The 16,605-nt window shown below is 45.2% G+C and overlaps 1 protein-coding gene across 3 annotated transcripts in view; it reads right to left on the bottom strand.

Moving 5' to 3' along the window:
- The window catches only part of LOC137322123 (cullin-9), a 344,721-nt gene that overhangs the window by 125,138 nt on the left and 202,978 nt on the right, over window positions 1–16,605 (bottom strand). For all 3 annotated transcript variants that reach the window (XR_010962966.1, XM_067985222.1, XM_067985223.1), the window contains exons 25-28: window positions 11,677–11,848; window positions 10,204–10,349; window positions 8,952–9,081; window positions 1,672–1,874 (exon numbers count right to left, since the gene is read on the bottom strand). Coding sequence is in view for 2 of the 3 variants with exons in the window: in XM_067985222.1 (XP_067841323.1) it covers window positions 1,672–1,874; window positions 8,952–9,081; window positions 10,204–10,349; window positions 11,677–11,848 (651 nt within the window). In the remaining variant the exon portion in view is untranslated. The remainder of the gene's footprint in view (window positions 1–1,671; window positions 1,875–8,951; window positions 9,082–10,203; window positions 10,350–11,676; window positions 11,849–16,605) is intronic.

Genomic DNA, 16,605 nt, shown 5'->3' with positions numbered 1-16,605 from the left:
AGCTTAGTTGGTAAGTTAACATCCCCGTGCGCCATTAAGCCATATAGGTCAGAAAGCTTCCACATTAAATCTCCGGTCCCCACTGAGTGAATTGCGTTCAAACAGGGCAGCAATTGGAGCCAGTGATCTTGGTTTGGAACTTGAAGGTAATTTGCGAGTTTCCAAACTGGTCGGAAAATGTATATTTGTGAACAGGCTGCGGTACTCTGCCGACACTCACTAGGCCAAACACGAAGAGTGGCTACTTGAGTGAGATGTCCAAGAACAGTTGGTGCCTGTTGGTATCTGAGCCTCAAACATCAAGTCCTTCATAGTTTACTCCACTTCAGGAAAGCAGCAAAAACTGACAGCCTTCCTACACCACCCAACACCCAGAGCCAACCTGACTCCAAACCTTCACCGCTGCCACTCAAATTGGATGCCATATGATGCCCAGCGGCACTCACACATCTTTACCTCCAATGGGCAGGTGCTGCTCTGCACTTGCTCCACACTGCAGCACAACTGACATTGGGAACTGAGCATGTTATGGGGTCATGGACTGAAACCTGTGTGCCTCAACTCCATAGCACAACCCAACAAGCTGCAGCACACTCCCACACTTTACTTAAAGCTATACAGACTATCAGCAGCAGTAATACAGAGAGCATATCCAATTATCACAGTGCATTTGTTAACTCCAAAATATAAAACTGTGCCCATGAACTGAAGTATAACTGGTGTTTCCAACTGACTCACTGGGTAAATGCACTTTTCAGTGTCCTATCAAGCTGAACAGACCAGGAAGGTCCCAGGTTCGATTCCCTGGTTTTCGAGATTGGCTGATTTCAGCTGTAGCAGTAGGGGTGTTGCAATTCCCTCAGCTGCCTGGAGGGGCAGTGATGTGTACGGGAGGATGGAGGGGGAGGGAAGATTCCTACTGCTGCTTTCTGTCCTCTGACCTCTTCTGGAAAAAGAGGAAAGGCTCAGCCACAGCGGTAATACCCATCAGTTAATTTTTTTATTAATTCCCGGGATGTGGGTGTCACTGGCAAGGCCGGCATTTATTGCCCATCCTTAGTTTCTCTCAGAAAACGGTGGTGGGCCTCATTCTTCGTAGTAATTTGATGCAACTGTGTGGCTCGCTGGGTCACTTCAGAGGACAGTGAAGAGTCAACCATGTTGGTATGGGACTGGAGTCACATTTAGGCCAGACTGGGTAAAGGCAACAGGTTTCCTTCCCTAAAGGAAGTTAGTGAACCAGTTGGGTTTTTATGACAATCCAACAGTGTCACGGTCACTTTTACTGATACAAGCTTTTTATTTCTAAACTGAATTCAATTTCTCAAACTGCCACGGTGAGATTTGAACTCTCATTCTCTGAATTACTCGTCCAGTAACATAACCACTACACCACAGTATCCTCAATAGCTGCTAATATTCAGTTTGGTTCACAATGAAGAATGGCCACTTAGGTGAGATACTGAACCAAGCACCTGTGAACCACACCCCAGAGGAATTCAACACTTCCAGGAGAGCAGAGAAAGGGAAAAAATATTGGGGGGAAATACTGCCTTCCTGGGGCTGATCTGAAGGGTTAAGATGATGGTTTTAAAATACCTTTTATACTTCATGGCCACATCACAGCCCTCAGTATGAATGCAATCAGATGGTCATTCCCAGGTAAATTACCTTGAAAACGAGGTTATCGATGTGAAGCTCCTTCTCTGATTTCATGATCTGTACGATCATGCAATAGATAACATTCCTCTTGCGTTCCAATGTGCTGGCAGCATCTTCATCCACATTTAAATAGGTTTGTTTTGGCAGCAGCGAGCAGTACTGGTTACTCGCCGATCCTCTGGCTAACACCTTATCGTTCAGTCTCAGGATCCCTACAAGAATACAGAGTTTGGAAACGAGAAGCACATCTGGGACAACAATGTGTGCAGCAGCACAGGGGCACAATGGAATGAAGAATGCAACGCAAAATGCCCATTAACAGAACGAGTCTGAAATAAACTCTATACTAGACTGAGAATTCCGTTATTATAAACCTCCTCTCTAGGGAACTAGGTGGTGCAGTGGATTAAATCATAGAATGATACAGCACAGGAGGCGGCCAGTTGGCCCATGTGCCTGCTCTTTGAAAGAGCTATCGAATTAGTCCCATTCCCCTGCTCTTTCCCCACAGCCCTGCAAATTTTTCCACTCCAAGTATTTATCCAATTCCCTTCTGAAAGTTATTACTGAATCTGCTTCCACCACCCTTTCAGGCAGTGCATTCCAGATCATAGCAACTCGCTGTGTTAAAAAAAATTCCCTGTTCTAAGGAGCAATAATAGTTTTAACATTGACTCCATTTTAGGGAGTTAATTCACACTCGGATGGTGCAGGGAGCAGGCATCTGAAAGCTGCACTAGTTTACCTACTCCAATATTCACACCACTACAGGAAATTAAGTTTCTTGTGACTTATCTGAAATCTGGAACTAACCAGCCTTCATCCCTGGAATATGGGTTTGAATGTCCATCGAAAGGATGGGCGTCTCCTTTCTCTACCGGCTATAAGGCTCCTAAACTAGCTAACTTCAGCCCAGTTCCTGGTTCGCCTCAACCCACAACACAAAACTGGCTATCAGCTGACACTAATTAGCATTTACAGGAGCTTTAACATGCACTTAACCCATATTATATATAGTCTGAGTTTAAGATGGTTACATTCCCAGTGCTGATACCTATCTCCTTAATAAACACAAAACAATAATTAAAACACAGCTCTGACAGCAGGTTTCACGTTGGGAACAAACAGCACAGGAGAATGTAGGTGAGGCTCGAGTGAGGCTGCAGTCATTTTAAGTAAATGTTACAATTCCTTTTTTTTTATATATATAAACTCATCAATATATGAGGGATGTTAGCCCTGGGAAAAGGAACACTTCACATTCTGGGCTCCTAATAGAAGCATCAAATACTCCCAGGCCAGGTGCAATACCTGTGCAGAATAAAGCTTTATCCCTATTTTGCCTTAACAATATACCTCAGTCCAAACCCAGTGACATGTTTCCATTTCTCACACAAAACATCCTCTGTCTTCAGTGAAGTTATCATCTTAGTGTAAAACTAGGAGCTGTTGTGTACAGTGCACACAAGCAGCTACGGTTGAGATTACCCAAACCTATATCTCACATATCACCCTTACTAGAAGTGGGAGAAGATTGAGATCAGTCTGGGCTGGATTTCAAACCAGATTCTAGGAGTGAAAGGCCAGTGCTTAATGCACTGCACTATCCAGCAGGTCTGATGCCACAATTCTACACACTATGGAAGATTTTTATGTGGTTATTTGACATCACCAGATGCTTGCTCAGGGCTGAGTGGCAGAATTAAAGCACTGGGGTAAGTAAACATCATACATCAAGGCACTGTATCTAGACAATCTACTTTAGTCACTTCACATCCGAGTGTAAACATGGCACAAGACAATGTCCATGAGCGTATTTCATTTTGTATAAAGGATCAAAAGTAAAAATTGTCAGGACAGTGGAAAGATGTATCTAAAAAAGCCTTGCACTGCACAAGAGTTTAAATGATAGAAATACTAAACATACCTGTACTACAATCCCCAGGACCCACACCATGAGCTCCTTGGCACAGCAGTGACTCACCCTACTTTAATATCCCACTGTGATTCCGTGTAAATTTCACTAATCTTTCCTGAACTCTGATTAATCAGTTTCTCTGAGTAGCAACATAATAGTGTGGTGTGAGACATCCAATCAATTCGACATCACCTACATTTCACACCAGGCCCCGTTTAGTTGATATTCCGTGTAAATAGACTGCTACAGACAAATTATAGGAATTCCTTTTATTGGTAGAAATCAAGCTATGCACAAAGCAACTCCTTCAGAAGGGATAAATCATAGAATGATAAGAGTACAGACGGAGGCCATTCGGCCCATCGTGCCTGTGCCAGCTCTTTGAAAGAGCTATCCAATTAGCCCCATGCCCCTGCTCTTTCTCCATAGCTCTGCAAATTTTTCCACTTCAAGTATTTATCCAATTCCCTTCTGAAAGTTATTACTGAATCTGCTTCCACCACCCTTTCAGGCAGTGCATTCCGGATCATAGCAACTGCTGCGTAAAAAAAATTCCCTGCTCTAAGGAGCAAAAATAGTTTCAACATTGACTCCGTTTTTCAGGGAGTTAATTCTCACTCGGATGGTGCAAGGACCAGGCATCTGAAAGCTGTGCTAGTTTACCTACTCCAATATTCACACCACAACAGGAAATTAAGTTTCTTGTGACTTATCTGAAATCTGGATCTATAGGAAGGCAGCACTGGATGTAGTGGACTGCTCTGCTCAGCTGAAAGGAACTGGACGGCAGCATGTGATAGATTGAGGGTAGATGTATGTATTATTTTTTTTGAGACTGCCAATTCACTCATTTTCACCCCATCCCTCCTTTCCTGATGGCACTGCCCATCACTGGGGCACAGTGCCACTGGAGCCATCTGATACCTTGCCTAAGTGGCCATTACTGAGAGTCAGATCCAGCCCTCACCCCACGTTTTCCCACACACTTCCAGCAGGGGTCAGTGAATAGCAATTGGAAGTGGAATATCTGGCCAATTCTCACCCCATCTCTCTCCCAACCCTAGGGCACTGAGGCAAACTTTAGCACCTCCACCACAGCCACAGACACAACTGGCTTATCTCAGCAGACCAAATGAACCTTGGTCCTTTCCTATGTGTGTGGCTCCACTGCTCACAGGGAGCCATCTATCCTCTCCCTCTGATGGGGAAGAGGACTGGCTGCGATGAATGATCAGATCAAGAGCTTGGAAGCAGGTTAAGTGTCTCTTAAAAACCTCAGCAGATGCACCATTTTGCAGCATTCCTCACAAATTATCCAAACATCTGAAAACAATTTAACTTGTTGCAAAGATGTGGCTCAAGCAGGATACATATACAAGTGGAACCTCGATTATTCACCAATCCACCAGCCCCTGCAGATAACAGAAACTGAAAGATAATCAGAAGTGCACAAATAAATGTACCCTGACTATTCTGCCTCAGTCCTCCTCAGAACCAATCACCTCAATTACTCCGATCCAAGATGAACACTCAACTGCAACAGTCCAGAGTAATTGTAAACAATTTTACAACACCAAGTTATAGTCCAACGATTTTATTTGAAATCTACAAGCTTTCGGAGGCTTCCTCCTTCCTCAGGTAAATCCACATCAGTCCAGAGTAAGACAGCAACAAAAGTGCTACCCAATGCCACCCCGGGCCTCCCACCTAGAGGTGAGTGATACAGGGAGGATGTGCTCAGCTCCTGCGATCCCATCATACAGTGGTGAGTGATACAGGGAGGATGTGCTCACCTCCTGCGATCCCATCGTACAGTGGTGAGTGATACAGGGAGGATGTGCTCAGCTCCTGCGATCCCATCATACAGTGGTGAGTGATACAGGGAGGATGTGCTCACCTCCTGCGATCCCATCGTACAGTGGTGAGTGATACAGGGAGGATGTGTTCCCCTCCTGCGATCCCATCGTACAGTGGTGAGTGATACAGGGAGGATGTGCTCACCTCCTGCGATCCCATCGTACAGTGGTGAGTGATATAGGGAGGATGTGCTCACCTCCAGCGATCCCATCGTACAGTGGTGAGTGATACAGGGAGGATGTGCTCAGCTCCTGCGATCCCATCGTACAGTGATGAGTGATACAGGGAGGATGTGCTCCCCTCCTGCGATCCCATCGTACAGTGGTGAGTGATACAGGGAGGATGTGCTCCCCTCCTGCGATCCCATCGTACAGTGATGAGTGATACAGGGAGGATGTGCTCCCCTCCTGCGATCCCATCGTACAGTGGTGAGTGATTTAGGGAGGATGTGCTCCCCTCCTGCGATCCCATTGTACAGTGGTGAGTGATACAGGGAGGATGTGCTCACCTCCTGCGATCCCATCGTACAGTGGTGAGTGATACAGGGAGGATGTGCTCACCTCCTGCGATCCCATCGTACAGTGGTGAGTGATACAGGGAGGATGTGCTCAGCTCCTGCGATCCCATCGTACAGTGATGAGTGATACAGGGAGGATGTGCTCCCCTCCTGCGATCCCATCGTACAGTGGTGAGTGATACAGGGAGGATGTGCTCAGCTCCTGCGATCCCATCGTACAGTGGTGAGTGATATAGGGAGGATGTGCTCACCTCCTGCGATCCCATCGTACAGTGGTGAGTGATACAGGGAGGATGTGCTCAGCTCCTGCGATCCCATCGTACAGTGATGAGTGATACAGGGAGGATGTGCTCCCCTCCTGCGATCCCATCGTACAGTGGTGAGTGATACAGGGAGGATGTGCTCCCCTCCTGCGATCCCATTGTACAGTGGTGAGTGATACAGGGAGGATGTGCTCAGCTCCTGCGATCCCATCGTACAGTGGTGAGTGATACAGGGAGGATGTGCTCCCCTCCTGCGATCCCATCGTACAGTGGTGAGTGATACAGGGAGGATGTGCTCAGCTCCTGCGATCCCATCGTACAGTGGTGAGTGATACAGGGAGGATGTGCTCAGCTCCTGCGATCCCATCGTACAGTGGTGAGTGATACAGGGAGGATGTGCTCAGCTCCTGCGATCCCATCGTACAGTGGTGAGTGATACAGGGAGGATGTGCTCCTCTCCTGCGATCCCATAGTACAGTGGTGAGTGATACAGGGAGGATGTGCTCCCCTCCTGCGATCCCATCGTACAGTGGTGAGTGATACAGGGAGGATGTGCTCCCCTCCTGCGATCCCATCGTACAGTGGTGAGTGATACAGGGAGGATGTGTTCCCCTCCTGCGATCCCATCGTACAGTGGTGAGTGATACAGGGAGGATGTGTTCCCCTCCTGCGATCCCATTGTACAGTGGTGAGTGATACAGGGAGGATGTGCTCAGCTCCTGCGATCCCATCGTACAGTGGTGAGTGATACAGGGAGGATGTGTTCCCCTCCTGCGATCCCATCGTACAGTGGTGAGTGATACAGGGAGGATGTGCTCACCTCCTGCGATCCCATCGTACAGTGGTGAGTGATACAGGGAGGATGTGCTCCCCTCCTGCGATCCCATCGTACAGTGGTGAGTGATACAGGGAGGATGTGCTCACCACCTGCGATCCCATCGTACAGTGGTGAGTGATACAGGGAGGATGTGCTCACCACCTGCGATCCCATCGTACAGTGGTGAGTGATACAGGGAGGATGTGTTCCCCTCCTGCGATCCCATCGTACAGTGGTGAGTGATACAGGGAGGATGTGCTCAGCTCCTGCGATCCCATTGTACAGTGGTGAGTGATACAGGGAGGATGTGTTCCCCTCCTGCGATCCCATCGTACAGTGGTGAGTGATACAGGGAGGATGTGCTCACCACCTGCGATCCCATTGTACAGTGGTGAGTGATACAGGGAGGATGTGCTCACCACCTGCGATCCCATTGTACAGTGGTGAGTGATACAGGGAGGATGTGCTCAGCTCCTGCGATCCCATCGTACAGTGGTGAGTGATACAGGGAGGATGTGCTCACCACCTGCGATCCCATTGTACAGTGGTGAGTGATACAGGGAGGATGTGCTCAGCTCCTGCGATCCCATTGTACAGTGGTGAGTGATACAGGGAGGATGTGCTCCCCTCCTGCGATCCCATCGTACATTGGTGAGTGATACAGGGAGTATGTGTGATCCTATCAGCAGGATCCTCTGTTGATCTCTGTATAGCTGCTGACTTCAGAATCAATACAGATGCGATCTGCTTCAATGCACTGCTTACCAGCATCAGAAACCTGTTTAAATAGGTAGGTTGTGTGCTGATTAAATCAGCAGCTCCATCAAAATCAGAGCTGTGGAAACTGCCAACAGGATTTGCTGGAGGCGAGCATGTATTACCGGTAGCCCTCACCTCTTAGCTGGCATCTGGGGAGCCAAGTCCATGGGGCGTCTCGCAGCTGGAATTACGAGGTGTGTGGGGAAAGCTGTAAGATTAGCTGATTGATTGGATATTGTAGTACCAACTGATCTTGCAGCACTAACTAATCTGCTCTCTGGTCTATCAGGGAGCCACCTGTCCACACTCTGGTGGGGAAGAGGACTGGCTGCAATGAATGATCAGATCAAGCTCTTAGATGCGGGTTAACTGTCTTTTAAAAACCTCAGCAAGTGGACCATTTTGCAGCATTCCTTATAAAAAATATTGCTGGTAGCCCCAATTCCTGCTGCTCTCCCACTATCTGCAAAAAATTATTTTGGATAATTGAGAAAACGGAGAATGGGAGCACAAATAGCCACGGCTTTACTGTACATCTATCGGCCAATCTGCTGGGGGTAGAAAACCTGGTCTGCTTGCACGCAAAAGATATCTGTGTCGTATCACACCACATCTCCCTGATGTCGTACAGATATAGAATTCCACTCTGCTACTGGCTTATTCAGCATCAAAAGCCTTTCGTACCTTTCAAAGAAGTTTCTGTTTATTTTTTAATGACAGTATATTATAACTAAAAATACAGTCGTCCAATAGCTCACTGCGCAGATGAACCGGCTGCTGCGACGCCGAACAACGAACCGGCTGGCATGGCCAGCAATTCCTCATGGAAAATGCATACATGGATGTTGGGCGTGGCTGCAATCAGGACCGTCTGTGATTCTCACCGCAGTTGAACAGTCTGCAGACCTTTACTGTCTAGGTTACTACATGCAGAATGGTTACTGGTACAGGGTACTGCAGGGGCTGCTAACACCATTACTGAAAGCAGAAGTCAACACCTTCAGAAACCGAAGGGAGAGAACTGGAAAGAATAAAACACTATCTTATACAATAACAACACAGATTACAATAGTCTGACACAGGAACACTAGTAGAATTCCTGACGGGTTAATGCCTGTACAGTGGACAAGGATGATAAGCTGGGGGAAGTGTACGTACCTTTGAGTCGATTTTGGTCATTGCCCGGTTGTATGAGGATGTCATTCTCGCCTATCAGAGGTTCCAATGCATGACTGACCAGAACTGGGGACAAACCAGTCGATTTTATGATGGTCTCCATAGGAACTTCCTTACAAGAGAAAAAAAAGAGTAAAAGCTTTGAATCATAGAATCTTGCAGCACAGGAGGAGGCCATTTAACTCATCGTGCCTGTGCCAGTTCTTTGAAAGAGCTATCCAATTAGTCCCATTGCCCCGCCCTTTCCCTGCAGCCCTGCAAATTTTTCCTTTTCAAATGTTTATCCAATTCCCTTCTGAACGTTATTATTGAATCTGCTTCCAACAACCTTACAGTGCATTTCAGATCATAACAACTCGTTGCGTAAAAATATTTGTCATCGCCCCCTTGGTTCTTTTACCAATTATCTTCAATCTGTCTCTTCTGGTTACTGACCCTCCTACCAGTGGAAACAGTTTCTCCTTATTTACTCTATCCAAACTAGTCAATTTTGAACACCTCTATTAAACCTCCCCTTAACTTTCTCTGCTCGAAGGAGAACAATCCCAGCTTCTCCACATAGCTGAAGTCGCATCCCTGATATCATTCTAGTAAATCTCCTCTGCATCCTCTCCATGGCATTGACATCCTTCCTAAAATGTGGTGCCCAGAACTGAACACAATACTCCAGCTGGGGCCTAACCAGTGTTTTATAAACGATTAGCATAATTTCCTTGAAGTACTGGAATTTTAACCACTCTGAAAAGAAGAAATCCCTCATCCACAGTCAGGTCAGCACTGTTAAACTTTGCTTATCAATACAAAAATTTATATTAAGATTTTACATTGTTCTAAGCAGAACTCAATTACACTGAAAACTCCCATCACAATACTACCTGCAGGCATAATAGGTATTTGCAGGCAAATGTAGTCACTTTTAGAATGGATTTTGCCGTAGTCAGAATCTGACATTGAAGCTTTCAAATAGAAACTGTAAACCACTCAACATTTTTTAATGTATGATAAACATGTTCATTATGTTTATATTCTGAGGGCTATGAGTCAATCATATTTTATTAATAGACGTTGTTTTACTTTGAGGGTTTTAATATATAAATTGCATTCAAAACATGTAGTAAAAAAAAGTCAAAGCCGAATAAATAGTCAAAACATTTCTATTCGATTGCAATGATGGAGCAGTAACTTCTAAAACAATTCTCCTCCAGTCTGGACTGCCAGGAGAGTGCTGGCTTACCTCCTGTTCATTAAACTGCAGCAGAATGTACATTTGCAGAGTGGACACAAGCAAGGTCAGCGATCCGTAGGAGATGACAGCATGTCCCAGCCATGTCCACTGTAAGCGCCGAGGTTTTGTGCTGCTGAACCCATATATATTCTGACCTGGTGTGGAAGGACAGAAATCAGAGACTGGACCTTGTAATAATGGATTTTACAGCATCTGTACTACGTACAACAACTTGTATTTCTGCAGCTCTCCTCACCTACAGGAAGATATCTTGAAGCACTTTACGCTGAGAGTGAATGCTGAGCAGGACAGGGAAAGGAAAAATAGAGATGGTTCAGGTGAGGGGCCAAAAGACATGGGTATTAAAGAAGTTCTTGAAAGGAGAAGGAGGCAAGGCAGCAGGGACTCGACAGGGAATTCCAGAGGGCAGGAGCGTGGTGGCTGAACCAGCAGCCACCAGTAATGAAGCAGAGTGGGTGGGATCAAGGGGAAGCCTGGTGTTAGGGAGCAAGGCTGTAAGGTGGAGGGTCACAAGGTAGGGTGGAACAAGGCCACAGAGGATTTCGAAACTGAAGATAAGAATTCTCAAGTTAACTCACTGGGAGGGCATCAAATCTTCAAGAGGACAGAGGTGATGAGAGTGTGCGACTTTATGCAGGTAAGGAACACAAGTCCAACAAAGCTTGCAAAATTACTGCTTCATCCCACCATGCAGTGGACCATCTCTTTCTTTGTTGCATCAAAATAAACCAGCCTAATTTGCTTTTATACCAATGCATGATTTATTTTAATTATTCCCTTGATTATATTTTTCTGAAATACTGACACCATGGAAGCATCTCACCTCCACTCAACATCTCCTTTAACGCTCAAGGACAAGTCTAGGAGCTCAATGTGAGGACCATTCATTAGAACCCATGTCCCTTCCATTCTGTGGCACTGCTTCACTCACATATTACATTACTGTGTCCTCACAAAAGAGGGCAATGGAAACTGTAAAAACTGCATCAGCAGCCTTGACAGCCACATGGTGGGAAAAGTCAGTCTAGGATGCAGACCTTTATGGGGAACTAAGAAGTTTCCTTCCAGGATTTAGTTCACCACTTGAGATTGTACAAACTAGGGACGTGTGTAGTACATGCAGACTGAAATTTAGAGAAAATTCTTGGGAAAGTATCCCAAGCAGTAGGAGCCAATTTAGAATCATACAGCACAGGAGGCCATTTGGCCCATCATGTCTATGGGCTCTTTGAAAGAGCTAGCCAAGTAGTCCCAATCCCCTGCTCATTCTCTATAGCTCTGCAAATGTTTCCTTTTCAAGCATCTTCATCTTATGTCTTGTATTAAACAGCAATGTAACTAGTGGCTCTGGGCAGCAGGTTTTCAATCCAGTCTTTTTTGGGTTTAATTTCTGTAATTGAGTTATTTTTTTAAGTTCCATGCACAAAAGACAACAGTTTATGATGTGATTCATATACTGACTATTAGTGTAGAAGTCAGAAAACTCCTCCAGGAAATTGCTGAAGGCCGATGGGAAGAATGCCCTGGGATCATCTTGATGGCACAGAGAAGATATGGACCAACAACGTGGAGAAAGCACCAGGACTTTCAAATCTGTTTCTTCTTCTCCTATGGATGGCTGGTCTTCCATCATCTGCACAATACAAGAAAGTTCACTGTAAAAATTAAACAACAACACCAACTTGCATTTATATAGCACCTTTAACGTAGTAAAACGTTCCAAAGCACTTCACATGGAGCGATTATCAAACAAAATTTGACACCGAGCCACATGAGATATTAGGACAGGTGACCAAAAGCTTGGCCAAAGAGGTAGGTGTTAAAGAAAGTCTTAAAGGAAGAGACAAAGTTAGAGGCGGAGAGGTTTAGGGAGGGAATTCCAGAGCTTAGGGCCCAGGTCGTCAATGTGGAGCAATTAAAATCGAGGATGCGCAAGAGGCAGGAATTGGAGGAGCACAGAGATCTCGGAGGGTTGTAGGGCTGGAGGAGATTACAGAGAGAGGGAGGGGTGAGGCCATGGAGCGATTTGAAAACAAGGATGAGAATTTTAAAATCGAGGCATTGCCAGACCAGGTGCCAATATAGGTCAGCGAGCACAGGATGATGAGTGAACGGGAATTGGTGCGAGTTAGGAAACGAGCAGAGTTTTAGATGAGCTCAAGTATTCGGAGGGTGCAATGTGGGAGGCTGGCCAGGAGAGCATTGGAATAGTCCAGTCTGGAGGTAACAAAGGCATGGATGAGGGTTTCAGCAGCAGGTGAACTGAGGCAGGGGTGGAGACAGTGATGTTCCGGAGGTGAAAGTAGGCGGTTTTGGTGATGGAGGGGATTATGGGGTCGGAAAAGAATGAGCCTATACTCTCTGGAGTTTAGAAGGAGGAGAGGTGATCTCATTAAAACAATAAGATTATGAGGGGGCTTGACTGGGTAGATGCTGAGAGGTTGTTTCCCCTGGCTGGAGAGTCTAGAACTAGAGGGCACAGTCACAGGATAAGGGGTCGGCCATTTAAGACTGAGATGAGGAGGAATTTCTTCACTCAGTGGGTTGTGAATCTTTGGAATTCTCTGCCCAGAGGGCTGTGGATGCTCAGTCGTTGAGTATATTCAAGGCTGAGATAGAGAGATTTTTGGACTCTAAGGGAATCAAGGGATATGGGTATCAGGCGGCAAAGTGGAGTTGAGGTCGAAGATCAGCCATGATCTTGTTGAATGGTGGAGCAGGCTCAAGGAGCCGTATGGCCTATTCCTGCTGCTATTTCAAAAAAAAGGAAGCTCAGCTCAGGGTCAAATAGGCCATCGAGGTTGCAAATGGTCTGGTTCAGCCTCAGACAGTGACCAAGGAGAGGGATGGAGTCGGTGGCTAGGGAACAGAGTTTGTGGCGGGAACCGAAGACAATGGCTTCGGTCTTCCCAGTATTTAATTGGAGGAAATTTCTGCTCATCCAACATTGGATGTCAGACAAGAAGTGTGACAAATTAGAGACACTGGAGGGGTCAAGAGAGGTGGTGGTGAGGTAGAGCTCGGTGTCGTTAGCGTACATGTGGAATCTGACGTGTTTTTGGATGATGTCGCCGACATCCAGGCACAAGACGGGGTGGGCAGGAAAGCAGTGCTGGCGTTTGGAGCAAAATACAGACAATAGGTGCATGCTGAGAGGGAAGGATGCATTGTACCTCTTAAAGAAACACTCCACAATAAGGTCCATGCAATTTTACAAAACATTAAACATGAATTTTCAATCAGGATCCCAATCAGACCATTTGCAATGGCTAGGTGCTAAAATACAAAAACACAGAGCAGGACAGCTACTGGATGCCAAAGCCGAGATGGAATCTTGTTACGTTAGTGCCTGTCCTTGAAAGCATGCTCAAGTCAGGGTCTTAACTGGACCAGCCACATGATGCAATTTAAAGAACAATTGCTTACATTTTAAATTAGATACAGGCAATACTAGAGAACAAAGCCATTTTAGGTCCGAAACAAGGAATGTTTCCATCAAACACACATACTTCTCTTATCCATATCAATTTCCATGAAATAGATATTATTATAAGGCATTATCAGTTAAGTGCCTAATCACATTTGCACCATCGCTGCCCATTCTCAACTTTACAATTACTAACCCCTTTATTGTCCATCTCAGTTAACTAAACACTGGACTCAAGGCAATGAGGCTTGTTTTATCTGTACCAGAGTTTATTTAAACTGGATTCCCAAAAATTGGGTTATTTCTTTAAAGTCATAGCGTAGCACATCAAGTTTTTTTTTGTCACACAACTTTTTACGGAGTTTAAAGTATGCTCCTACAAGGAGGCATTTAAGGCTATGTACTGCTGATTAGGATGGGGAGCCTTTATAAAACTATACAGCTATTACACATCTAGCAAGTGTCTTCAAATCTGGTGCATCAATTTGATGTTATAGGACAAGAGGGTAAAGAAAATATTTGCTTGACAGCTTCTGCTACTGAATGTACCACTGAGGTATTTGTGTGGCCGATGTGGGAGCGTACAGCAATGGAGGATGAGACGAGTAAAACAAGTCATCTTGCTCTGTCGAATTATTGGCATTTTGGACTTGGGTCAGACCCACTGGAAACTACCCAATGCTTCCTTGTTCATGGTCATTTTTGTACCATTCTGTCCAGGTACAGATCCTTAACTACATTTGTGCCCAAACAGAACACAACAAATGGAGGTAACCTTGAGGTGCTTCGGCCAGAAATGGAGCACACGTCAATAAGATCTGGCGTCAACTCTCTGTTATCACAACAGGTAGATACGGAGTCAAGACTGTCACTACAGACCGAAAAAACCTGAGGGAAGTGATTTAACCTCACGTCATATCATTACCTGAAAGGATGGTGGAATCAGATTCCATAGGAACTTTCAAAAGGCAATTGGACATGTACTTGAAGAGAACCAATTTGCAAGGTTATGGGACTAAATTGGACAGGTCTTTCAAAGAGCCGGCACAGGCATGACAGGCCGAATGGCCTCCTTCTGTGCTGTAAGACTCTATGATTAACCCAGAGCATATCAACTCAGATACCTCACACAACTTCCATCAGCATAGGAACAGTAGGTGATTCAGCCCCTCTAGACTGTTGCACCATTCAATGAGATCATGACTGATCAGCATCCTAACTCCATTTACCCAACTTGGCTCCATACCCCTTAATACTCTTGGCTAGCAAAAATCTATCAATCTCAGGTTTTAAATTATTAATTCAGCTAGCAGCTATTGCTTTTTGTAGGAAAGAGTTCCACATTTCTACGACAATTTCTGTGAAGAAAAGTTTCCTAACTTCTCTCCTGAATGGCCTAGCTCTAATTTTTAGGCTATGTCCCCTTATCCTAGACTTCCCCACCAGCAGAAAATGTTTCTCTCTATCTACCTTATCAATTCCCTTCAAAATCTGAAAAACCTCAATCAAATCATCCCTGAACTTCCCCAGGACCAGAGGATTTCCATCCCAGGGTTTTAAAGGATGTAGGTGAGAACACTGCAGAAGCTCTAATTATAATCTTCCAAATTTCTCTTGATTCAGGAACTGTTCCTTTAGATTGGAAAATTGTACATGTCACTCCGCTATTTAAGAAAGGAGAGAGGGAAAACCAGGGATTTATAGAACATTTAGCCTAACATCTGTTGTCGGGAAATTACTTGAGTCTATAATTAAGGATAGGGTGACTGAACACCTTGAAAATTTTCAGCTGGTTAGAGAGAGCCAGCATGGATTTGTAAAGGCCTGACGAACCTGATTGAATTTTTTTTTAAGAGGTGACTAAAGTAGTGGACAGGGGAATGTCTATGGATGTTGTTTATAAGGAATTCCAGAAGGCATTCGATAAAATCCCTCATAAGAAACTGTTAGCTAAAGTTGAAGTTCATGGAATTGAGAGCAAATTATTGACCTAGAATCATAGAATGGTTACAGCACAGGAGGCGGCCATTCGGCCCATCTCGGCTCTTTGTAAGAGCAATCCAGTTAGTTCCATTCCCACCCTCTTTCCCCGTAGCCCTGCAAACTTTTTCCCTTCAAGTATTTATCCAATTCCTTTTTGAAAGCCACAATTGAATCTGCCTCTATCACCCTTTCAGGCAGCGCATTCCAGATCATAACTACTTGCTGCGTAAAAAAGTTTTTCGTCATATTGCCGTTGATTCTTTTGCCAATCACCGATTGGCCTACTCCTGCTCCTATTTCTTATGTTCTAATCTGTGTCCTCTGTTTCTCGACAGTTCATAGAATCAAAGAAAGTTACGGCACAGAAGGAGGTCATTCAGTCCATCGTGTCAGTGCTGGCCGAAAAAAAGTTATCCAGCTTCATTCCACTTTCCAGCACTTGATTCATAGCCCTGTAGGTTACGGCACTTCAAGTGCACATCTTTTTAAATGAGTTACGGGTTTCTGCCTCTACCATCCTTTCAGGCAGTGAGTTCCAGACCTCCACTGCCCTCTGGGTGAAAAAAACTTCTCCTCAGCTCCCCTCTAATCCTTCTACCAATTACCTTAAATCTATGCCCCCTGGTCACTGACCCCACTGCTAAAGGAAATAGAGTGGATAGGGAGGACCTATCTAAAATCAGGGCTATCTAGGCCCCTCAATTTTATATACCTCAATTAAGTCTCCCCTCGGCCTCCTTTGTTCCAAAGAAAACAACCCCAGCATTTCCAATCTTTTCTCATAGCTAAAATTCTCCAGCCCTAGCAACATCCTCGTAAATCTCCTCTGTACCCTCTCTAGTGGAATCACATCCTTCCTGTAATGTGGTGACCAGAACTGTACACAGTATTCAAGCCGTGGCCTAACCAAGTTTTATACAGTTCCAGCTTAACCTTCTTGCTCTTATATTCTATGCCTCGGCTAATAAAGGAAAATGCCA

The sequence above is a fragment of the Heptranchias perlo genome, chromosome 5 (assembly GCF_035084215.1).
Source record: "Heptranchias perlo isolate sHepPer1 chromosome 5, sHepPer1.hap1, whole genome shotgun sequence".
In the NCBI taxonomy this organism is placed as follows: domain Eukaryota; kingdom Metazoa; phylum Chordata; class Chondrichthyes; order Hexanchiformes; family Hexanchidae; genus Heptranchias; species Heptranchias perlo.
Note: the sequence above shows the minus strand (reverse complement) of the source record. Positions and strands in the feature narration are given on the sequence as shown.